Source organism: Aptenodytes patagonicus, chromosome 3, assembly GCF_965638725.1.
Source record: "Aptenodytes patagonicus chromosome 3, bAptPat1.pri.cur, whole genome shotgun sequence".
Taxonomy (NCBI): Eukaryota; Metazoa; Chordata; class Aves; order Sphenisciformes; family Spheniscidae; genus Aptenodytes; species Aptenodytes patagonicus.
The window spans coordinates 131,079,218-131,103,686 of NC_134951.1; the positions used below are offsets into that span (position 1 = coordinate 131,079,218).

At 59.7% G+C, this 24,469-nt stretch overlaps 1 protein-coding gene across 1 annotated transcript; it reads left to right on the forward strand.

Annotated features, from left to right (window-relative positions):
- The first annotated feature begins 10,277 nt into the window (after positions 1–10,277).
- On the forward strand, positions 10,278–12,557 carry FOXA2 (forkhead box A2). Its single transcript, XM_076335601.1, is given in 3 exon segments — positions 10,278–10,364; positions 11,054–11,306; positions 11,309–12,557. Coding segments are annotated over 3 exon segments (1,335 nt in total). The 3' UTR covers positions 12,304–12,557.
- Positions 12,558–24,469: the final 11,912 nt, after the last annotated feature.

Genomic DNA, 24,469 nt, shown 5'->3' on the forward strand with positions numbered 1-24,469 from the left:
CACGTCCAGCCGAGCCCCTCGGACCGTCACCAGCACGGCTCGTCGGGGCTGGCTCTCTCCCAAAGGGACAAGGTGATTCGGCAGTTTGCACTCATTCCTGCAGCTTTGCATCTGCAAATATTTGGAGGAAAATATCCACAAATGCCTCAGATGTCATCTTTTTTTTTTTTTCTTTTTTTGGATATTCATGAGAAAAAGAAAAATTAAGAAGAACTTGGGGATGCTCGGGTGCCTTTAGGACCAGCCCTGAGGTCCTGGCCCATGGCTTTGCCTCCGTAGGACCGGAATTGCCCGCGGAGGCTCGCAGAAGCTACCAGACCCAGCGAGGAGCTGCCTGCTCGCCGGCCCACGTGCGTGCCACGTGCTGCCGGCCCGGCGGCTGCCGAAATCCCCCCGGCGCACACCTGGGGTGGGGGGGGCCGCCGCGTCTGCCCCGCTCCCAAAGAGGCGCTGCTAGCGGCAGATGGAAATAGCAGCAGCTCTGTTGATTTACAACCACAGCCCTGACTTTAATGGGCTGTTTTTGCTCCCCGACAGCTACGGATTTGGTCTTTATTTTAACAAGCCTCTCTTTTTCCCTGTGTGCGACCCATCGGCTCCTCGAACCAAGGGCACGCGGGGAGGCGAGGGTTCGCCCTGCGTGCTGGGGGTACACACGAGCTGCTCTCATCTCCCCTTTGAAAAAAACCAACCCCAATCCTATAAGCATAAAAGGCCTTTGTCTGCAGTGGTCCCTGCTCCCCTGGGAGAGGCAGCCGGTGACTGCGAGCAGGCGGGTGCTGCTGCACCCCGGTGAAGGGCCGGCGGGCGGTGGCAGCCCCGGAGCCGGCCCCGGGCGCCCCAGCCACGCCGCAGGGTGATGCCTCCCTACGCCAGCCCCGGCAGGAATGTTTGCTGTCACCGCAGCCTGCGGCGAGGAAATATTTTCCAAGCAAAAAAAGGCCTCCCAGTGTATTTCGCGCTGACGGCTTCCAGCAGCCCTCTGTAGCCGTCTTGTTCTGCCGCCGCCGGGACACCTACCCGGAGGAAGAGAGGAGGCGAAGGTGGGAGAGCTTTAAAAAGCTCTGGTTAAGTTTGTTCCACCCTGGCCGTCCCCCTCTAGAGCGGGGCTTTAGAGGCTGCAAAACACCCGGCGGCTGCTCGGGGAGGGGGCAGATGGTTTCCCGTCTGCCTCGGATGCTCAAACCCCCCTGCCCAGCATCGCGTCCCGGGGGAGGAGAGGAGAAGCAGGGTCCCCTGCATCGCAAAGCGGGGCAGCTCCGGGGTCGTTAAGGGATGCCCTGGCTCCTTCCCAGGCTGGACTGCGAATGTAGGTCAAAGCCCTCTCCTCATTGAAATCCAGTGACGATGATGGTGTTACAGGTTGGGCTGAAATATGTACCTCCGGGTCTTTACTCTGGCACCGAAACAAAACGTACTCAGAAAACTGTGAAAAATAAACCCAGCTTGTGAATGCAGCTGATTGGAAGTTTTTCCAGCAGAAAGTGCTGTCCGACCCGTGTAAAATCATTCCCCGGACATGTGTTGATTTGGGCAATGTTTCCTCTGAAAAAAAAGATCAGAGTGAGGGGGGAGAAATGTTTGGAGAGAGCCGGAGCCACCGCCTGCAGCGGAGCTTTTCCATCCCTGCTGCAGAACGGCTCTCCCTTGGAAATGCACTTTATTTAGCAGCCTAAATGCAGTTTATTTAGCAGCCCGCTGCCTGGTACGTGCTGCTGTCGCAGGGGGGCAAAACAAGATCGTCCGCTGCGGACTTGGCTAAGACGCTGGTCCCTGGTGGGGATGCTCCTGCTGCCTCCACGCTTTTCCCCCAAGGACACAGGAATGCGAGTTTTACCGGGAGGGAAACGCTGGCTTAGTTTTAGGGGGGGGGAAAGGGTCTCGGCAGCATGCAGGAGCCAGCCCCTGGGAGAAAGCCTGTCTGGGACAAGCCGTGCCGGTGGGCATGACAGCTCGGTCAGCACGTCCCACCTGGGACGGGCAGCCTTGGCCTTGGGCTACCTTTTCCTAAAACACCCCATTTCCCACTGCCCTAGTTGCAGCCGTTTTCGGGGCCGAGAGCAGGTGCCAAACGCTTGTGCTCGAGTTGAGGTTGTTTTTTTTCCATCGGAAAGATTTTCTTTTGAGCAGAAAGAAAGGATTTACTGAGCCAGATGAACATTTGTTTGGCGAAAGTTAAGCCAATCATGCAGTCAAAGCTTTCTCGGATCCTAACAGCACAGGTTGAGATTAAATCTTTTGCCTGGAAATGAGTGGGGTGGAATTAAAACGTCGTGGCAGGTGGCAGCAACCCTTAGCTCTAGCGATGGGTGTCGCTGGCCCATGGCAGAGGCGGGTGCCCCTGGGATGGGGTGCCCATCCTGGACCGAAAACACCACTGTAATCTGGCTGTGCCGAGCTCAAGGCGGCGGGGGTACGGATGTCCTGGCAGCCCCGGGCTCGCCCCACCGGGGTGGCACCGACCCCTCGCCCTGGGGCAGGCTCTGCGTCCCGCTTGCACTCATCGCACAGAAATGGGCTTGTGTGCCCGCGGCCGACCCCAAGCAGATTTATTGGGTGATCCTGGGCTGCTATTAGTGGTCAAGGAACCACAGGCTCACAGACAGGGTCTGAGTCCCAGGCAAGCTCCTGTGTTTTTCTGGAGCAGAAATCTCCGCTCCGGCTGTTTTGCCGGCGGCTCTGCCAGGGACACCTCGTTCTCGTGGGCCGCCGGCTCCAGATGGGGCACCCGGGGAGACGGGGTCCCCTGGGAGCGGCGGGCTCCCCCAGGGGGGGATGGGGGGGTGACACAGAGGGGGGGTGATGCAGAGGCTCTGAGCAAAGCGTGCCGCCGAGCTCGCCGAGCTCGGAGGAGCCGTCGCACTCGGCGAGCGGTTCGCCCTGCTATTTATACCCGCCGCGCGCGAGAGGAGCCTTTCAGTATAAATGAAGCTATTTTAAAGGTCTTGGCCAGGTATAACTGGTTTAAACAAGGCCGGTAATGACTCAGAGGGCTATAAATGTCCGTCAGAGTCCTCAGCGAAGCTGTCGGGGATTGATCTCCTGGGCAAGCAGCCTCCCGTTGCAATGTGAAAGCGCGGGCAGCCTGTGCACGCTCCCGTCCCCATGCTCCGTCACCGGCCCCACCGACAGCACCCCTTCAAGCTCCCTTCGTCCACGGCCTGAGGGTTCATAGACGCAGTTCCTCCACAGTTAATCCTGGGCTCCGTCTGGGTACGGGCCCTGCGGTCCCCACGTCTCCATTCTCCAGCCGGAGGCTGTGCAGCTGCATCCCTGCTGCAGGCTGAGCATCGGCAGCTCCCGACGGGCTCGGGCAGAGCGGGATGCCCCAGCGACTGGTTTGGCTGGTCACATCTCTCTGGTTTTATGGGACGTGTTAAGTCTTTTGTAACTGGGTCCCCATTTAAGGTGATGGGGGCGATGGGCTGAACCTTGGGCGATGCGCTGGGCCACCTTGGGCTGCAGTGGGGTTGCTTTATCCCACTCCGTAATGAAAGCTGCTGCGTTCCTCCTCCCTCAGTCTCTACGGGGACTGAAGCGCCTTCAGACTACGCCAGGCTGGAAGGTTTCCAGCAGAAAGGGGTTTTGTTAGGAAATAACAGGGAGTTTTTAAAGCAGAGGTTTTTGGGAGGAGTCTCTATGTTCAATTTTTCTGTTTGTTTTCTTATTGTAAAACCAAAGACATTTCAGTTTTCAGAAACTGATAATTAAACATAAAAAATATTTCCCCTGAATGAAACCAAAACCTGAATACTTTGGTCAGCCAGGTAGAACTTCCCCTGCCTGCCAGGGCCTTTGGGGACGAAGCTAACGAAAACGTCCGTGGCAGGACTTTCCTGGGAGGTGAGGAAGACTTTCTTTTCTTCCTTTCTTTTTTGACCTGGAAAGCTGGGCATCTCCCTCAGCACCTCCTTCTCCCTCCGCCGTGTGAAAGCAGGGGAGCTGGAGCAGCCCCGCACACCCCACGCGCCAGGATGAATCCGTTAGCTCCAGGTTTTTCACACCAAGCCTTCTCCCCCGGACATCATTCCAGATGCCTGCGCATCTTGTTTACCCAGCAAAATGTGCTCGTGGAGAAAAACCAGCGCCGGGGCGTCACGTGGGCCACAGTAAACAGCCAGCAGATGCACTCTGTTTATTTTGCTTCAGAGCCTTTCCAGAAGGCACCGTTTTGCTGGTGGGCTTCTCGGAGGGGGCTTTTTCCCATACCCGCATCCTACACGGTGGCAGATTCCCGCTGCCGGCAGCCCCGCCGGGGCTCAGCAGCAGCTGTGGTTCCACCGGTGCCCATCGCACCATCCCTGGGTGCCGTGGACCAGCGAGGTCCCTACGTTGGCCTGTCGTCGCACCCAGGGGCTGTTTGCAAACGCTCTCAGGTTTCCCGGTTGCTTCTCGGGAGCTCCTTGTTCCCATCGGTACCGGGGCCGACGCTCACCGAGCATCCTGCCGATGCCGGTGAGCCGGGGGGACCTCCTCCGTCCCCGAGGGGGACAATAATGGGACTTTATTTCCCCCGCCCCCCATCACGTTCTTCAGGCACTTCCAGGGTTTTATTTTACCTTGTGGTGCCAACCACTGATTCCAGCAACTCGTTACCTTCACTGGCATGTTGAATAATTACAGAGCGGGGAGGAACGTTAAAATAGCACCTGGAGGACTGAATACGCCAAAAATAGCCACGCTGGCCATGTCCCGACCGGGGGTACGCTTGCGGATGAAGAGAGTTTGTCTGCGATGGAGTCCCTGAGAACTTGGGTCTGGGGGATGTCATTCCAGTATTAGAAAGGTAGATATCCTTGGGCTCTTGATCAGATATTAAAATTACAAAAATTTTGCATACTCCTGACTCTTCCTTTGTTAGACTTGTTAAAGCCTTGGAAAATATTTTCACGAATTAAGAAGCCCCATTAAATGTTGAATCTAATTAGGAGAGACTTGGCTGTGGAGTTCTTCAAATAGTTAAGTCAATATTATACGGTGTAATTGTGGTAATTCCCCGGCGGTGCCGCAGCTGACGACAGCCCGTTTCAGCGCGTAGGTAACTCCGTGGATGGGGGAAAAACTCTCCCCACCACGGAATGTCACTTATTTCAATGGTTCCCATCTGAATCCTTGAATGAGCAAAGGGTGTTGTTTCCTGACATGCCCCGCAGAAATGGCGGGAACTCTGGAGGCGTCCTCAGGAGTGGGGGACCCCGGCGCACCGTGCTGAGCCGATAGCGAACGTGACCTTGGGATCAGGCCGTGCTGGAGCGCCGGGCTCTTTTTAGCTCTGCCACGGGACTGCCCAGAGGGCTTTGGTGAGGATGCTCGACCTCTCTCCAGCGTTACTTCCCCAGTTCAGAAATGTGAATCCTCCTCCTCCTCCTCCTCCTCCTCCTCCAGCCGTCTGTTCTGCTTGTTTGAGCGAAAGCTCCTGGGGATGCCCCCGGCCCAGCAGAGCCCCTTGACCTTACAAAGAGCTCCTTCCAGGGATCCTAAAGGAACAAACTGGGGATAAAGCCAGTGAGAGGGAGTGCTGCAGGCACCACGTGGCACAGGGGCGACGGCGGCTCCCCTGCCCCAGCTCCACCTTCACCCTTCCCTCTCCCCGGCTCAGGACCAACCGCTCCCGCCTCTTCCTCGAGTACCTCCGTGCATCGATTCCGCCGTAATTTTCACGTCTTATCAGGGGAAGGCCTCAATAAATCCCGGCGGTAATTGCGGTGGCACTGTACAAGCACGCCGGGCCGTCTCCCTTCCTGGCAGGCCAGTTGCCTTTTGTCTCTAACAAGATCTGCAGCCGCGCGGACTCCTTTTGCTTCTTGTTATTGAAATGCCTCTCTTCTTGAGGGCAACGACTGCTTCTATCTCGCAGGAGAGCCCCTTCCTCAATTAAAGGGAAAAAAAAAAAGCCAACGCATTTATTTTGAAAGAGCAGTGCAATTGGGATAGTTCATTATATTGGATTAATTATGATAATTATCAGTAGAAGGGAGATAATTACCCCGGTTGTTGTCGAGAACAAGGTAAGGGGTTCTTTTTTTTTTTTTTTTTTTTAATTATTATTTTCTTTTGCAGAGACCAGCCTGGTTATGCGGTGTGGGGGGCACAGGGGAGGAGAACACCAGCACCGGGGCTTCACCCTCTCCCACCGTTGGGCACGTGGTTCGTCGCCGCTCGGCCTCCGGCTGCGGTTACGTGCTCACCCCCTCGCTTGCTTCCAAAGCCCGGACGTGGGTCTCGGCTCGGAAGCATCCTCCCCCTCCCAGCAATGCCCTGCATCGCCCTGGCTGTACACGAAATCGCCTTTGCAACCCAGGCGGCTGCACAGGGCAAGTGCCCGTCCCCGGGAGCGCCGGGGAAGAGGGAGCGGGATGCGCTCGCTGCCATCATCATTGCTGCAAGTGACGGAGACGGCCAGAAAGCGCCCCAACTCCTGGCAAAGCTTCGCACCAGCCACTGGCCTCCTACCCCTGGGAGAGGAGAGGTGGCTCCTCGAGTCATGGCTTCTAACGCAAATAAGAACGTAATTTAAAAATTAAATTTAAAATAAATATTAGTTAAATATTAAAGAGAAGAAATCATTTTTAAATGGCCAGCGTGTTTCTCGGTAACCCAACCAAGTATGTTTAAATAAGACACCGCTGAAAATTTTCAATTTTTATCATCCTAGGTATTTTTAAGAATGTTTCTTATAAGGCAAGCATATATATTTTTCTGCTCTCTTAAGAGGTATTAGTTTTAGCAGGTTTCCTCAGGCTAGCAGCATGGAAAGCTGCCCTTGAGAAAGAAGGGAGAAGGCGGTGGCGGCTGCAGGACCCGGGTTATTTACAGGAGCCGAGATCCCCGTTGCTGCCTCCTGGGTCGGTCCCACATCCAGCCACCTTCAGACAAGCCGCCGTCTTTGCCTGGCCATGTTTCTGAATGCAAACGCTCGCGTAGCTCAGAAAGCGCGTGTCCTTGCGTTAGAGAGACAAAGCCTTTGTCTGAGCGGGAGGACGCGGTTGCTGTAGCTCACCCTCAGCACCACGTCCCCAGGACGGGCGCACCAATGATGCTCGGGGCACGCGGACCGGGAGGGACGCCACCACCACCGTTCCTTGTGACGCAGGGGACGCGTTGGACGAGGAGAGCTTCTCCTCGTCCAACACGCTTCATGGAAGGCCCTTCACGTCCCGGGCAGGGCGAGAGACTGGGATCGTGGGACTGACAGCGGAGGGTGCAACAGCAGGCCAAGAAGGCAAAACCGGACCTAAGTGTCGGGGCTGGAGCAACAACAGCAGGAACGTCCTCTGTAGCTGAGGAGTGGCCTCAAGTGAACATTTTGGGTCAAAATCCAAGCAAACAGGACTCTCATGAAAGCAACTCTCCTTTGCCGCTCCGCAGCTTCCAGTCCGTGCACAGGGGGGTGACGAGAGGTAGAAAAACCTCATCTTTGGTGGCAAGAAAATTCAAAGTCCTGCTGACCTGAGGGGGAAACGGCACTTCATAAAGAGCGGTGCGAGACCGGGACCCGCAGGGCTCTGGGCGCGCGTTAGCCTCCTGCCACTCCTCGTGCTGAGGTGCCAGACGTGCTCGGAGCACGCTAACATCTGTGCCGCTGCAGGACGAAGGCCTGACGGTGGGCGAGCTTCTTGCAGGGGGAAAGTCTCATTATGGCCTCTCTCCTCCTCCTCTGGAGCTCGCCGGGAACTTCTGTACCAAATCCAGCCGCGCTGAAAACACACGCTCACCTCCCGCACCTCGTGTTCAGAGGGAAAAAATGATGCTAAAGCTAACCACACCTTACCCTAAATGGCTGAAGTCAGCTACAAGCGGGGAGCTGAGCGGACAGGATCTTTGAACTGGTGATGTTTGTCGTGTCCAGTAGCCACGTCGCTAATTTTACTGAATTCTCCCCGAGTTCTCCCTTCCTGAGCCTTTTGACCGTTACTCCAAAGGAGCAAAAAGCTCCGTGGAGATGCATGAGGTCGGAGGGTCCTGCCTCGGGCTGTGCTAAGTCAGACCGGGGGTGCACCTAGCCCAGGAGCCCCTTTCAGCCGTGACCCAGGGCGGGTGTTTTGGGGGTGAATATAAAGCACCCGGCGTGGGCGGGGTGCTCCCCCCCGGGGAAAAGCCTCTCCCGCCTCTTGCGGAGACGAGTGTGCCTCGGCCGTTTGGAGTGAGACCCCCACCCCGGGGGATGCAGCACCCGCACGGCGGCCCCCGGGGATCCCCCGGGGTGTCGTGTCCCCCCCCCCCAACACCCCCGGCCCTGCGGACCCGGGGACAGCAGGCGACAGGGGGCGCCCCGCCACCGCTGTTAGCCGGCGGGACGGCGGGACGAGCCCCTCCCGGCGGGGGGGCACCGCCGCTCCCCTCGCTTTTGGGGGTACCACCCCCCCCTCCCGGCGGGGGGCAGCCCCCCTCGGGCCATACCCCAACCAACCCCCAAACCCCCTAAATAGGGGCTGGGGCGGGAGGGAGGCGGGCTGCCACCGTCGCCGCGGCTATCGCGATAGGAGCGTGCCCTTCTGGAGCCGGTGGGGTTGTTCTCGTTCGGCGATGGCTCCTGGGGGTGCTGGAGCCCGGGGAAGAGTCCTGCGGGAGGTTTAGGGTTCCTCCCAGAGCGGGAGCCCCGCGGTTAGGTGAAATCCTGCTCTCTGACGGGTTTGTGTTAATATTTAAAAACTATTGCCAGCCTTCGCCGATCGATGGGGTGTCCCCCGTCCCCTCCCCGTCCCCCCCCCCCGGGAGCGATAAATAAATAAATAAAGGGGAGAAAAAAATCGGCGGTTTATGGGGGTTTTTTGAAGGTGGGTAGGGATCCATGAAACAGGCAAAAAACAAATCCCCGGGCGCGGTGGAGGCGGCCGGGGCCGTGCGCCGCGCCTCGGCGCCGGGGGGGCAGGCAGGGATGCTGCCGGGGGAGGCACGGCCCCAGCCCGGGGCGGGGGGGCGGGGGGGGGGGGGGGGGGGTGCGTGTGGAGGTGGAGGGAAGCCCCCCCGCTCCCTCCTGCCGGGGAAGGAGCCGCGCTCGGTCCCCCTCCGCCGGCTGGACCCCGCCGGGAGCCGACGTGCCCGCAGCGCCGATGGGGCGGGCGGCGGAGCCGGGTGGGTTTTGGAGCCGGGTGATTTTTGTCGTCCGTCTGTCCGTCCTTCCTTCCTTCCTTCCTTTCTTCCTTCCTTCCTTCCTTTCCTCCCCCCTCAGAGGCTGCCGGGGCGTCTCGGCAGCGGGAGCGGCGGCGCTGCCCCGACGGCGCCCACCGGGACCCCGCATCGCCCGGCCCGGCGCCGGGGGAGCCCCCGGGCCCCCGACGGCGCTTCTCCCGCGCCGCCCGCCGCGCCGCCGCCTCCCCTACCCTCCCTGTTTGTTTTAGTTACGAATTTGTTGTAGGTACCTGAGCCGGAGCCCGGGGAAGAGCCAGAGCGGCGGCTGCCGGGCCCGCCGATGGGGCAGAGCCGGGGCACGGCCGGGCGGGCGGCGGCCTGAGCCCCGGGGCCGGGGGCTCCGCCGAGCAGCCGCGGGGAGAAAAGGTGCGTGGGGCTGGGCTGGGAGCTGCCTCCCGTCGGGGCTGCCGGGGGGGGGGGGAGGACAGCTCCCGTTGGGGGTGCGGGGGGGGGGGCTGGAAGGCAGCTCCCTTCGGGGCTGCGGGGGGGGGGCGGGGGGGAGTCGGCTCCCGTCGGGGCTGCCCGGGGAGGGGGGGTTATGATGGAAATCGGCTCCCGCAAGATCCCCCCTGCAAAGTCGGGGGGAGACCGGGTACGGGGGGGGCGGGAGGGGGGGCGTCCCGGCGCCCTGGGGTGCTGCCGGGCCCCCCGTGCTCGGCGGCGGGGTGCGGATAGGTGCGCGGGGGGTCGCGGAGGAGCCTCTCCCGCCTAGGTGTGAGCTGATTATTCAAATGGGCAGCCGAGGACCTGGGGATTGGAGGCTCGCCCGGCCGCTCCGTGCTATATCACTCGGGCACCCACGTCACTGCAGCACTTGTCCTCCTCTTCCTCCTCCTCCTCTTCTTCCTCCCTCCTCCCTCCTCCTCCTCCGGCTCCTCCATCGCCTCCGGGCGACTCTTCGCCGCGAAGCACTGCGAAAACCCACCCAAGGAGCAGCAGCGAAAAAAAAAACCCCAGCCCCAGCGCCGCTCGATTCCCCCCCCCCCCCTTCCTCCCTCCCTCCTCTTCCTCCTCCTCCAGAGGCTCCGACGGAGGGGAGGGAGGGCTGGGGACTTTTTTTTTTTTTTTCTTTTTTTTTTTTCTTTTTTTTTTTTTTGGGTTGCTCTCTGTCGTCGTTTGTTGTGGCTGTTAAATTTTAAACTGCCATGCACTCCACTTCCAGTATGCTGGGAGCGGTGAAAATGGAAGGCCATGAGCACACGGACTGGAGCAACTACTACGGGGAGCCCGAGGTAAGGAAGGGAGCCGGGGCTCCGCCGCCCCCCGCCCCGGCCCGCCCCGGCCCCGGCCGGGATCCCCCCGCCGTGCCAGCCCCGGGACAAGATTAACTTTGGCATTCAAACGCTGGCTCGGGGCGCCCGGCCGCGCTGGCTGCCTGCTGCGGGCAGGGCTGCGCCGGGCGCGGGCAGGGGCGCGGCGGCAGCGCGGGTGGGGGGTCCCGGGGGGGCGCGGGGCAGCGGGGTGCTGCCGGCCGGCGGTTCGCTATTTTTTTCTCAACCCCCCCCCTCTCCCTCCCCCCCAATCCCCCCCCTCCTCCTCCCCCCGCGGTATTTTTCTCGCTCCGGGCAGGGATGTTCCTTCCCCTTCCTCCAACTCCCCTTCCCAGGACGGGTCCGCCGACCTTGCTGCCATCCCGTCTCTTTTTTAATATATGTGTGTGTGTGTGTGTATATATATATATTTGTTTTTCACTAACGAGAAAAACAAGCCCCCCGCCCCGGGATTTAACCCTTCCCGCCCCGCGGGGCACGGAGCCCCGGGGCTGCAGAGGCTCTCGCCTGCGGCGATCCGGGCTGGGCTGGGGGTGTCCCCCCACCGCTCCCCGCTCGCCGGGCTGCCGTCGTTCCCGACGGGGCTACCCGCCTGCCTCCTCCCCGTCCCCTCCCCAAATCTCCCTCTTCTCTCTCGCTTGCCCCTGCAGAGCTATTCCTCGGTGAGCAACATGAACGCGGGGCTGGGCATGAACAGCATGAACACGTACATGACCATGTCGGCCATGAGCACCACGGCCAACATGACGGCTGCCACCTCCATGAACATGTCCTATGCCAACACGGGCATGAGCCCCTCGCTCACCGGCATGTCCCCGGGCGCGGGGGCCATGCCCGGCATGGGCTCGGCCGGCGTGGCGGGGATGGGCGCCCACCTGAGCCCCAGCATGAGTCCCATGGGGGCCAAGCGGGCTCCATGAATGCCCTGGCCCCCTACACCAACATGAACTCCATGAGCCCCATCTACGGGCAATCCAACCTCAACCGCTCGCGGGACCCCAAGACCTACCGGCGGAGCTACACGCACGCCAAGCCGCCCTACTCCTACATCTCCCTCATCACCATGGCCATCCAGCAGTCGCCCAACAAGATGCTGACGCTGAGCGAGATCTACCAGTGGATCATGGACCTCTTCCCCTTCTACCGCCAGAACCAGCAGCGCTGGCAGAACAGCATCCGCCACTCGCTCTCCTTCAACGACTGCTTCCTCAAGGTGCCCCGCTCCCCGGACAAGCCGGGCAAAGGCTCCTTCTGGACGCTGCACCCCGATTCGGGCAACATGTTTGAGAACGGCTGCTACCTGCGCCGCCAGAAGCGCTTCAAGTGCGAGAAGCAGCTGGCCGCCAAGGACAGCGGCGGGGCGGGCGGCGGGGGCAAGAAGGGGCCCGGGCAGCCCCCCAGCCAGCCCCTGGGGGAAGGCAGCTCCTCGGGGGGCTCCGAGGGCTCGGCCGGTGCCGAGTCCCCGGCCAGCGCGTCGCCGTGCCAGGACCACAAGCGCGCCCTGGCCGACCTGAAGGGCACGCCGGGGCTGAGCCCCGGGGAGCCGGCGGCCTCGCCGGCTCAGCACCTCCTGGCCCCCCCGCATGCCGGCCTGCCCCACGACGCCCACCTCAAGCCCGAGCACCACTACGCCTTCAACCACCCCTTCTCCATCAACAACCTGATGTCCTCCTCCGAGCAGCAGCACCACCACCCTCACCACCACCACCACCACCACCACAAAATGGACCTGAAGGCCTACGAGCAGGTGATGCACTACTCGGGCTACGCCTCGCCCATGCCCGGCAGCCTGGCCATGGGGCCCGTAACGAACAAAAACGGCTTAGAGTCCTCCCCTTTAGCCGGAGAGACTTCTTACTACCAAGGTGTGTATTCCCGGCCCATCATGAACTCCTCCTAAAAGGGGCGAGGGGAAAACCTCCCCTGGCGAGGGGGGAAAGCCCCCCGTAGCCCCGCGCAGCCCCCTAGCAGAGCGATGGACTATGAACGCTGTCGAGCACGGTACATATACATATATATATATCTATTTTTTTTTTTTTCCGTTGGCTCCAGATGTTTGCATCCGTTCGGGAAACAGCAGCCGTGTGTCTCGCAAGCATCTCGGCCCGCGCCAAGGGCAGGCGTGTTGGTCACCCCTCCCCGCCGGCCCAAAGCCACCCGTGCCCGGGGGGGGGCTGCGATTCCCTTGGTTTGCCTTGTGGGGTGGTTTGATTTGGTGGGGAGGGGCGGGTTGGGGGCGAGGGGACGGGGAGAGGGGGGTTTCTGTTGGGCTTTTTTTTTTTTTTTCGTTGTCGTCGTCGCAAGGAGGTATAAATATATCTATTTTTTTGTGTGGAAGTGACGGGGGAAAAAAAAAAACCACAAACAAAACGGAACCCTCCTTCAGTGTGAAACCCATGCTAGTTTTGAATCCGAGGACCAAAACTCTTGTAACGTTGTAAAAAGGGGGAAAAGGGGGGGGGGGGGGGGGGAGAGAAAAAAAACTACGAAAAAAAAATTTAAAAATAAAAAAAAAAAGTCAGGATAGATCGTTGTAATTGCAACAAACGCTTGATGTTACCGGGAGAGTAAACTACTTGGATCTGATTAATTTATCGTTTCTGTATGCTTTATTTATGGCTTATGAATGTGTATTCTGGTAGCGACTAGCCAGATTTCCACAGAACTATATTAAAGTGTTATTGGCGGTTTTTTTCCCCTGCATCTCTGTTCCGCCGGGACTCGCCCGTCTCCCCCGCCGCCCCGGCCCGGCCCGCCGGGACCCCCGCCGCCCGCCCCCGCCATCCCCGGCCGTGCCGCCCCGACGGCGCGGCGGTGCCGGCCCGGAGCTCCCCGCCGGTTTCCCTCGGAGGGGCTCGGCCCGATGGGGAGCCAGCCCGGGGAGGGGGGGGCGGGCGGAGAGGGGCGGCCCGGGGGTCGGGGAGCCGGTGTCCTCCCGCAAAGCCCGGGGGTCGGGAGCGGGGACACCCCACCCCCCCCCCACTTCGCTCGGGGGAGCCAAGCCCCCGCAGGGGACCCTGGACGAAACGGCACAGCCGGCGTCCCCGCAAGCGCCGGGAGGTGTTAATTGGGGGGGGAATGGGGGCTCGGAGAGGCGAGCGCATCCCTGCCCTTCCCGGGGCGGGCCGGGGGGGCACCCCGGTGCCTCCGCCGGGGGACAAACCGGCGGCGGACGAGCGGAGAGCTTTTTGTTTTGCCTTTAAACACCTCCCGGCCTCTCCGAGCCTCACGCCCCGGCCCCGGCAGCGGAGCCCTCCGGCCGCCCCGCCGACACCCCCGGGCAGCCCGGCCGGGCTTATTTTCATTTATTCCCCCCCCCCCCTTCCCCGCCGTAAATACCCCGCCCGTCTTCCCAACCACTTGTTGTTTTTCCCACGCGTTTACGGCGGTCATAGATGTTGCTTTCCGAAATAACATTCAAATCCTTCTTAAAATTCCGCATTGTCCGCGGGAAGAGAAAAGGGGAGAAGGGGGGGGGAACCCAAACCCTCCCAAAAACAAAACAGGGATCCAGCCAGAAATCTGTCCGTCTCTATACGGCAAGGACACACACGTTGTGAACCAAGGCATGCAATGTGTTTCATTAGCACATAAAAGGCTCCCGCGGGGAAGGGGCACGGGCGCGGGGGTGCCGCCGGTTTGGGGAGAGGGCGGCGGGCTGTGCCGCTGCCGCCCCCCGCCTCCCGCCGAGCCCCCGGCCGCTGCTCCGCGCCGCTCCGGCCCCGGCCCCGCCGGGCGGGCACCGGCCCCGGGCACAGCAAGGTGCCGTTCGGATGCCCGCTCCAGAAGCAGGTCTTCCCCCCCCCCCCCCCCCCCCCGCCTTTTTTGTGTGTGTTTTCTTTTCCCCTTCCTCTGGCCTGGTTCACGCCGAAATGCAAGGACGGGGACTTGAGGGAGAGGGGGAAAAAAAGGGGGGGGGGGGGGGGAAATCCCCACGCTAGAGGTTATTTCTTTTTCCTTACACCCCCTGGCATTTTTCTCTCCCCCTCCTCACACGGCTCGCCCGCCCCCAGCCTTCCTGCAAGCGCATTCTGCTCCTGCCGGTTTAAGCAACCGTGATCTGTGAATAAACAAAGTCAGTAAACAAAAAAAAAAAAAAAAAAAAGGGAAAAAAAAGAAAAAGGGGGGGAAAATCTAGATCCAAATTCCAGGAGGGTAAACTTTCAACACCACGTCATACTTCAGCAAATTTACACAGATATTATATTGCGTCCCTTTCCTTCCCCCCCCCCCCCCTCCTTTTGAGCCATTGTGCTTAACTGAATTTTATAAAGCTGATCGATATCTTGGTAAAATATTCATTTTTAAACTAGCGGGCAGCGAAATCTTTGCTTTGTGCTAAAGTCAACAGTAGCACAGTTTCAGCTCCAATAAATGCAGGGATGCTTCCAGCTCCCGCAGAGCCGGGGCGCGGCGGGCTGGGCCGGCGGCCGGGGCGCAGGTAGGTGACACCCGCCGCTCGTTCTCCCGCTTCTCCTTCTATTTTAACACCCACCTTCGGCTTCTCTTCCATCCCTCCCTCCCTCCCTTCTTCCTCCTCCTCCTCCTCCTCCTCCTCCTCCCCGGCTCGCCTTAGAGCCGGCGGGGAGAGCGGGGCGAGGGAAGCGGCCCGGCCGGGGAGGCGGCGGGGGCCGGGGGGGCGCGGCGGGACGGATGCTCCCCGCCGCCTCGCCGCCGGGTTTTGGGGGGGGGTGGTGGTGGTGGTGGTGGTGGTGGTCCTGACCCCGCCGCTCCTCTCCCAGCCGAGGAGCCGTTTTAGTAGGGAAAAGCGCGACGCCGAGCAGGGGAGGGGGGAAAAGGGGCGTTATTTGGGGGTGCGGGGGGGGGCAGCCCGTGCAGGAGCGGGGTGCGGCCGGGGCCGGGCCGGCTCGGAGCGCCGTTCCTGCCCGTTTCAGCACCAAAACCCCTTGCTGAGGGGGTGAGTCGTTGTGGCTCGGTCGGAGGAAGGTGGGAGAGGGACGGGGACGTGCGGGACCAGGCGCCCGCCCTTCTCCCGCTCCTCCGAGCCGGACACTTGGGGTTTTTTTTTTACTTTTTATTATTTTTTTTTTTTCGTCTTTTATTTCTCCCCCTTTCCCCCCCCCCCCCCGCCCCCGTTGTCCTCCCCGGCTCCCTGGCACCCTTTTGTTCCGGGCTGGGAGCGACCACGTCGTGTCCGCCCCGCGGAGGGGCATTTCTCCCGTGTCCGTTTCACCGGGAAAGAGCCGCCGCCCGTGCCGGTGCCGGTGCCGGTTGCCGGTGCCGGTGCCCGTGCCGGCGGGCAGGGCACGGCCTGAGCCGGCAGGACCCGGCCCGGCTGCCTGCACCCGCGTGGGCATAAAAATGGGGGGGTGGGGGTGTGGGGGGGAAATTCCTCCGCCCGTATTTCCTCGGTACAGGGGAAGACGGGAGTTTCGGCGGGGACGGCGGCCCTTCCCCAGGCTCGCCCGCTCTGCACGCCCGCAGCGGGCACGGACACGAGTGGCATCGCCCACGCGGGGAAGGACCGGAGCGGCGGTCCCCGGGATGCTTCCCGCGGGGGGCTGTAGGTCTCGGGGGGAGGGGACGCGGCCCCGGGGCCGGGTCCTCGCTCCCGCCGCGGGCGAGGGCCGCGGTACCCGAGCCCGGGAAGGCGAGGGCAGGAGCGGGGACGTGCGTGTGCGTGGCGTGTGCGTGTGTCCCCGGCCCCGCGCTGCCGTGACAGGTTACATCTCCCCGGCGAGAGGGGAAGGCGCACGGCGGCTAATGGGCTCTCAATAATTCATAACGGCCCGGCCCGCTCCTGCGCGCCCGCCAATTACTTGTCATTAAACGCCTGTCGCCCGCGCGGGGAGGGGGACGCGAGTGGGAAGGGCCCAGCCCCGGCCCCGCGGCATCCCGGAGCATCCCTCCCCGGGGGTGCCGCGTTGCCCCCCGGCCCGAGCGAGACGGGGCAGAACGGTTCAGCCCCGCGTCCCCGGCCGCCGCCAGCACCGGGGCCGGGCGACGTCCCCCGCTCCCGGAGCACCGGTACCTGGCGGGGGGTGTGTGTGGGGGCACTGCCTTTCTGCCCGCGACCCCTGGCTATTTTTTTCCCTATTCCTGCAGCCGAGCACCCCCAGCCTCCTCAGCCTCCCCCCCCCCCCCCCGGCTCGCATTTCCCCGGCTGACAGCGGGGCAGAGCGCTGGGCTCCGTCTCGGCCGTCAATTCCCCCCAAATACACCTTTATTTTTCGGGGGGACCGAGTGGCATCCGACGGAACGCCCTCAGGGCTGCGCCGGATCGGGCAGGGAGGCTGCGGGCGGGGCGGGGGGGGGGAACGCGGTCTGGGCACCTCCGCGGCGACGGGAGCCGCCGGCCTGAGCCCCAAAATCAGCCCCTATCCAGCCGCTCGCCTTCCCTCAGTTATTTTTTTTATATATATATATATTAATATATATTTTTCCCCCCCCGACTTCCCGTTCGCGGGGAGGGGGGAAAAAGGCACTTCTTTAATTGTTCGGACCCCTAATGACATGCAGCGACGGCTCAAAAGGCATCAAAGCACAAAGAAGATGATGGCACAGCCGGCGGTTCGATGGGCGCTGGGCGAAGGAGGGCTCGCTGCCCGCGCCCAAAGGCCCCCCGACCCTGCCTCCTCCCCGGGATAACGGCGGCGCGGGCAGCCGCCGGCCCTGCCCGCCCTGCCCGCGCCCGCCGGCAGGATTGTAGGCAAAAGCGCATTTATTGGTGATCTTAAAAAAAAAAAAAAACAAAACCAAAAAAAAAAAAAACCAACCCCAAAAATCCCCAAACCACAACACCGGACAACTCGGGGGCGAGATGAGTCTAATTATTGCTGGTTCTAAAAAGAGCTGGAACACCCAAGTAGGGCTTAACTCGTCTCCTGGGAAACTGATGGAGACCTATTTTACAAGCTGTAATTCTGCTTTAGACTATTGCAGGCTAAAGGCAGTTCACACTATCCTCTTTCTTCTAGAAATAGTCCTAATCCTGTATTTCGGCCGGGCAAAGTCCGCTTCTGCTCCGCACTAGATTAATCCAGAAACCACATAAAACCAGGTAGGGAAGAGGATGGAAAAGGGGAGGAGGAAAAAAAAAAAAAAATCGTTCAAAGTTTGCTACCCCTGCCCTGCCTAACCTTCAAAAGAGTAAATATTAAAGGATGATGCAGAGTCTGCCGGCTCCTTATTTACGGGACAGCTTCGTCGCCAATGGAGCTAAAAACGGGGCTTTGGGGCCGGCGGGTTTCGGGAGGAGAGGAGTTTGGGTTTATTTTTTCGCTCTCTCGCTGCGGTCGTTTTTCAGGCTCGGGCTCCCACGGCGGCGAGCGAAATATTTACCCTTTCCCGACGGAGCCCGGGGGGTGGGTGGGGGGGCGGCCGGGGCGAGAAGTGAATTTGGTAGGTAGTTATTTTTATTGGGAAAAACAAAACAAAACAAAACAAAACAAAGGGAAAAAAAACCCCGAACCCCGAGTCCGCTCGCAGCCCCGGCCGGGCGCCGCAATCGGGGTTTGGGTTTTTTTTTTTTCCCAACTATTCCTTAAGGAGCACTTGTGTCCCCTCGGGGGGGGGGGGGGACGTCGGTCTGTCCCCAGAGACACAGGGTCTGCGGAGCACCCTTATAAACCCGGGGCTCGGCTCTAAACAACGGGGCTCGGGTTTATTTTTTGGCGGTCGGAGGGGCTTGACCGGCCGTCCTGCCGTGCACCCGAGGGCACCGGGGAGGCACGGCGCCCACCCAGCCGTAGCAGGGCTGGGGGGGGGGGGAGATGCCCGGGCAGAGCTGGGGGGGGGCGCGAATGGGGTCCGTGAGGACGGGAAAAGCCGCGTCGAGCCCGGGACGTTGTTCTGGGCGGGTGAACGGATGGGGAGACGGAGGGAGGGTTGAAGGATGCAGGGGTCGATGTAGGGATGGGTGGATGGAGGGATGGAGGGATGGAGGGATGGATGCGGAGGTCGATGTAGGGATGGGTGGATGGAGGGATGGAGGGATGGAGGGATGGATGCGGAGGTCGATGTAGGGATGGGTGGATGTAGGGATGGGTGGATGGAGGGATGGAGGGATGGAGGGATGGATGCGGAGGTCGATGTAGGGATGGGTGGATGGATGGATAGATGGACGGAGGAAGGGATGGATGGATAAATGGACGGATGGAAGGATGGAGGGAGGGATGGAGGGACGGACAGCGGTTTGTTCAGCCGCTGCTGCCCGCAGGGCCCGGCCCCCCCCCCCAGGCCGTAGGGGTCCGGGGAGGGCGCGGGCGAGCCCGGCAGCGGCACCGGGCAGGGCTAACGAAAAGGCCCCCCAAACGGGCCGGGAAGCCGGCGGGAGGGCGCGGGGCTCGGCTGCCGGCGGGGCGGCGGCTCGGGGCGGCGCGGCGCCGGCGGGGGGGGCCGGGGGCGGCGGGCGGCGGCTCCGCCGGGCCGTTATGTTTGCAGGTGCAGCCGGGCGTGAAATTGCGTGTAAAAAAGAAAAAAAAAAAAAAGGGGGGGGGGGGGGGAGGAAAGAAAAAGTTTTTTAAAAAACGCGAATGAGGCGGCGGCGGCTCCTCGGGGGGAGCCGCTGGAGCGCGGCCGGGGAGGGGGGGCGCCTGCTCCCACCCCAGCCCGCCCGAAGCGGGGTTTTTCGTTTGCACACGCGTGTGCGCCGGTGCGCCGGGCAGCGTCCCGCCGAGGGGCTGCCGCAGCCCGCGGGGCGCGGCGCACAGCCCCGCGCCGGCGGCTCCCGCCTGGCTGGAGCGCAAAGAGCCGGGGCGGGGGACAGCCCTTCTGCCTTCAGTCTCGCCGTGGACTCTTCTCTTTCCCTTTCTTTTCCTGTTTTCCCTTTTATTTCCCCTTCTTTCCTTTTATTTCCTTTTCTTTCTCTTTCTTTCCTCTTTTTTTCGTTTTTCCTATTTCTTTCCCTTTCTTTTCCTTTCTTTCCCTTTTCTCTCCCTTTCCTTTTCTTTCTTTTCCTTTCTTTCCTTTTCTTTTAATGTCTTCCCCCCTTTTCTCCCACTTCTTTTCCTTATTTATCCTTTCTTTCCCTTACTTTTCCTCTCTTTCCCCCCTTTCAGTTTCTTTCCCTTTTTTCCCTCTTTCCTTCTTTCCCCTTCTTTCCTTTTTTCCCCATTCTTTCCCTTTTTTCAGTTTCTTTCTCTTTTCCCCTTTCTTCCCCTTTTTTCCCCTTTCTTTCCTTTTCCCTTCCCCTTCTTTCCTTTTTTCCCCTTTCTTTCATTTTTTCCCCTTTCTTTCCCTTCCCCCCCCGCCCCCTGCGATGCCAACAGCTCACCTCTCCTCACAGCCCACCTCACTCCTGCTCCACCCTCTCCGGTTCCCCCTGGCCACGGAGCCCCTTATCCAGGGGAGAGGGGCTGTTTCCCCAGGCAGGGCAGGGGAAAGGCACAGAGCAGTCGGCAGCTGAGTGAGGCTGTGGGCAGCCCCGCTGCCACGGGGACGGGCACCGGGCAGGGACCACAGCGGCAGGTTCCTCCTGCTGCCCTCCACCTGCCAGGGGCCGGGGTTTTTTTAATAAACCACGGGGGCAGGAAAGCCCCCGACACACCATTTGCCGCAGGCAGCACGGATTTCTGCAGCCAGATCCTTGCTGCTGGGAGATGATCTCTACCTGTCCAAACCGTCCGTCACTGCCAGTGCCATCCATGTAAGGCCAGAGCAAGGCGCTCACCCCTGGCTGGGGAAGGAGTGGCTTTCTACAGGTTTTTGATTCACACGAGCAGTAAAAAGAACGAGCCTCATCCCTCCGCGGCTGGAAAGCAGCTACCAAGTGCCAACAGCACGGAGGAGTGTCAATGTGCCGATTTCACTTCCCATCCCGGTACCGAAGGCATCGATATTGCAAGATTTCGGAGACCTTGAAATGCTTTGCTTGTCACCCACAGCCTTCTGCATGCAGCAAAGCGGCCGCGTGGTGCTTCGCTGGCTGCCTGCGCTTACACTCCCCTTCGCTCTCCTTTATTTATTTTAATCATGGTACAAGGAATCAGTGTCAGGGGTAGCTGGGGCGAACTTCTGGGCTTCACCGAGTGTGCTGCTGCCGTGCACGCATCCCCTATTAAAGCCACAGATTCCCATCTCCGATTGCCTCTTTGTGTCTGTACTCGTGCGCGATACCTGTGTCATGCTCCAGTAATTCCTGACGGGAATGGGGAGAAGCGTTATCCTGGCCTGGAGGAAGCTTAAGAAGGTGCTTTGCCAGGGTGGATCCTTTTAGGCTTCAAGGAAGTGGGGAAAAAAAATCGTTAACAGCACCTTGCGAAAGTTGAGGAGTGAATTAATTTGTGCAGCTCTTCGAGGGATGCACGCTGGTGCTAGGCTAAGAGCAAGCTCAGGAAGGGCTTTGGAGAGGGGAACAAACCCCGACAGCCAAAAATACCCCCGAAGTGATGATTAAACCCCTTCCTATGCCACAGCTTTTCTACCGTGCCCCACCTTGGAGCTCCCCCCGCTTCCTCCGCACCACGTAACTCACTGTACGTGGCGTGGATATTTCTGTCCCTGGTGTCCCATGGGAAGGGACGGGCGTGCGGTTGCGTGAACCCGTTCTCTTCGCTAGAAGTTTGCAGCGGCGTAGCTGCCTTACTGCCCTGCACGGGGCTGTGCATCGCTCCTGGGCTGATGGCCTGGGAGGCGGGGGGGGGACGACACGACACAAACCCAACGGCCCTGGGGGAGGAGGCAGCAGGGCCAGGGGCAGAAAGTGAGGCTCGTTTCAAAAGGGGTTGCCAGGACTTTCTGTCACCCCTGGGTCCAATCTGAGACATCATTAGCAAACTAATAAAATAGCTGCAGATGTTGAGCCAACGGCAGAGCATGTATCTCGGGGGCATCCTGACAAACTCTTTGGTTTGGAAAGTCATCAGCTCGCCCCTGGTTTTCTCTTTGTTTCGTCTCCTTTCCCACCCTCCTTCCCCATCGCTTCCCTCCTGTCTGGATTTTTAGGGGGAGAAGAAGGAAAAAGGCCGGACAGGGCCCTTTGCGTAAGGAAAGGCAAAAATCCGATGCCTGACCCGGAGAAATGCCCACGTCCAACCCCACAGCACGGCTGCCAGAGCCAGGAGACGCGTAGAGACCCTCCAAGAAATAAAATCAGCGGGAGGCAGGTGCTTCCCTGCCCGTCGGCCGGAGCGGGGCTGTGTAGTGCTTTCCCCTGGCACGAGGATGCTAGGAGGAGGAATACATCAACCAGGGTGACAGGCTCCGCCGCCGCAGAAACGGGGCCGGGGTTTCCGCAGAAATAAGAACCCCCCAGTGCCCAGGAGGGGGTTGTATCTGCTGAAGTGCCTCTTAACCTTTTCTATATCCTGTTACTAAAGGGGGAAAAAAAAAAACCAACCACGAGGAGTTCCTGCCTCTTCACCTAATCATAAAAAAAAAAAAAAAAAAAAAAAAGAAGAGAGGCTGCTATTCCCCAGCTCTCCAAGACGTTGGGATCCATGAAACCAGACGAGCTTTGTCGTAGCAAAAAGCCAAGCGCCAGCCGGGCCCTGGGAGAGGGGAGGAGAAGGGGCGGGTGGAGGGAGAAGTCACCCAAACTGCAGCGACAGGACAGGGCGCTTGCTCCAGGCTCTCGAGGCTCTGCGTTGTAACATTGCAGGCGCAGGTATCTTAGCTGCTGTTAACACAGCCACTGCCGGTTTCACTGGGGGTGCTGAGGCTGCTTGAGCAAAATCTGTACTCATTGAGGCACTTTTTTAAAAACTGGGAGCATCTTCCTTGTGCTGCACTATGTCCTCTGCTCCCACGCCCCAGAAACGTTACTCCGGTTTGCACATTAGCCCAATTTAGTAGAGCTGATCCCCCACCCGACAGCAATACTCTTCCCTCAGATGGAACTGGGGACATTTTGGGTCAGGAATGGCTCCTGCTGGGGCGAGGCGAGGGCGAGCCGTCTCCGTGTGCAAGCGGCCGATGCGATGGGATGCTATCCCCGTTTGCAGGCAAGGCCATGAGGAATGAGCAAGGGGGCTGGGACGTGACAGGGTTTGGGGCCCCGCAGGGTTCGGGGCGCGGCGGCGTTTGGGATGCAGCGGGGTTTGGGATGCGGAAGGTCTTGAGGTGCTGAAATGCCCCGGGGTGTCAGGGCTTCCTGTGGGGTGCGGGGGACCTGTCCCCGCTCTGCTGCCTCCGTCGCCTTCCTTTTAATCTGCTCCACCCTGCAAAGGGCCCCGCAAGCGTGTCCGGCCTCTGCCCAGAGGTCCAGCCTGCAGCAAGGATGCTCCGGGGCTCTGCTGCCTGGGAGCCGGAGAGGGATGAGAGATGGGTCTGTGCTACAGCAGGGAGCAAAGAGAGAGCCGGCATATTTTTCCTGAGTTACTTATTAACCACTGTTCATTTGACAGGATCAATATTTCAAGCGAGGGAGTAAACACTTAAGAAGCACCACTCCGCTTTTCTCTCTTTTCCTTTGCAAAATGATTTATTTTCTAAAATGCATCTGCCTGGAAAGGAGGCAGCGCCTGGAGCCCAGTGGCTTTTATCTGCAGGATATGCAAAGCACATTTATTTCGTCTTTTATCTCTCATATTGCATGTTGATCCCATACATATAGATTGATTTTGTTCAGGTAGATAATGAAAAGTCAAGTGGAAAATTTACACAAAGGCACTCAGGATCTCGACTTTCTATTGGTATATAAATTGGTTTATTACTTCATTCCCTTAAACAGGGACTTTCACACTGGGGAACACTTTAAAATATATCATGTTTAAACACAAAACCATTTACCTTTCATGTGTTTTTTTTCCACCAGTAATTTCCTTGCCACTTTTGTTAATTACCAAAGATATTTGTGTTTAAACAATGGCTCGCTCCTTCTCGATCCCTCCAGCAATTCATCTTCCTCCTCTCGTTCCCGTCGCCCAAAAAGTCCTAACGGGAGATTTCCGAGCCGCCGGCCATGCCCGCCGCGCCGACATGTTGAGCACCGGGGCTGACAATACCTCGGGAGCTTTTATTAATTCCCTATAAGCGGCTTTCATTTCGCCACCCTCGCCCGGCATCAGGCGCGCCGCCTCGGCGGTGAATAGAGGGCACTGTATGTGAGAGCACAGCTTGGAACAACAACAAAAAAAAAACAACCCCCAAAAAACCTAGAGGAAACATTATTAATAAACATCTTCTGGACATTTGGTGGCTGGTATAGGCTGCTCCAGCTTAAAGCAATTAATTCAGGATACTGACATAAACTCTCCAGCTCTTTGACAGCTTGGAGCTGAAATAAAAATGCTAGTTCTCCAGGGAAAAGGAGAGGATAGTTGGCTCTTTTCTGGACTGTTTGCTTATAGGCCCAGAGAGCAATCTTCCTCGCAGAATGAAATGCAAGGACACAAACAATGTACCAGGGAGAGAATAGGAGATGGGAATGAACAGTTTGAACTATTTGCTCAGCAGAAGGGCAGCCACAATGCTCGGCCAATGGCTTTCCCATGCATCAACCCGGCTTCTTAGCCCCTTTTGTTGTTCAGCCTCTTCCTCCGGCCAGATAAGAGCACAGCTGCGGAGTCGCGGCTAAGTCAGGCCTTCTACTTATCCACCCAAATCTCGCGTCGCCTTTACTGTATTTCCCCCCGCGAAACGCCCTCCCCGGTGTATCGGATGCCGCAGTCGCCCCCAGGGCCGCCTGGCAGCCAACGCTCGGGGGCAATTCACCCCCCCGCAGCCTGCTTTTGCTTCTTTGGGGATGGCCAGGAAACCTTTTCCGGGCACCCGCCCTTGTCACTGCCTCCCCTTGTCCCCTGCTCGGGTCTCCCTTCTCCCACCGAGTTGCACCGGGCTGCCCGGCCGGGAGAGGAACCAAGGCACCGGCGGTGCACCCTGGCTCGCCTTTCCTTGCGTGTGGGCCCCATCCATCCCTCCGCACACGCTTGCAGTCGCATCCTCGTTCAGCGCAAGCAGTCCCAGCTCCAGAAGCGCCACGCTCCAAAAGATAAAGGACGTTGCCATCGTGGGCTGGAGGTGCAGGACTGCAAATCGCGGTATGTCATATTTCTATAAGGCACAGCCAGCCTTGAGTGTTTTACTAGCAGAGGCACGCATTGTCCTCGCAGCGCAGCGGTGGGCTCTATCTCCTGCTACCTGGATATCAGAGATGGCAAGCGTTG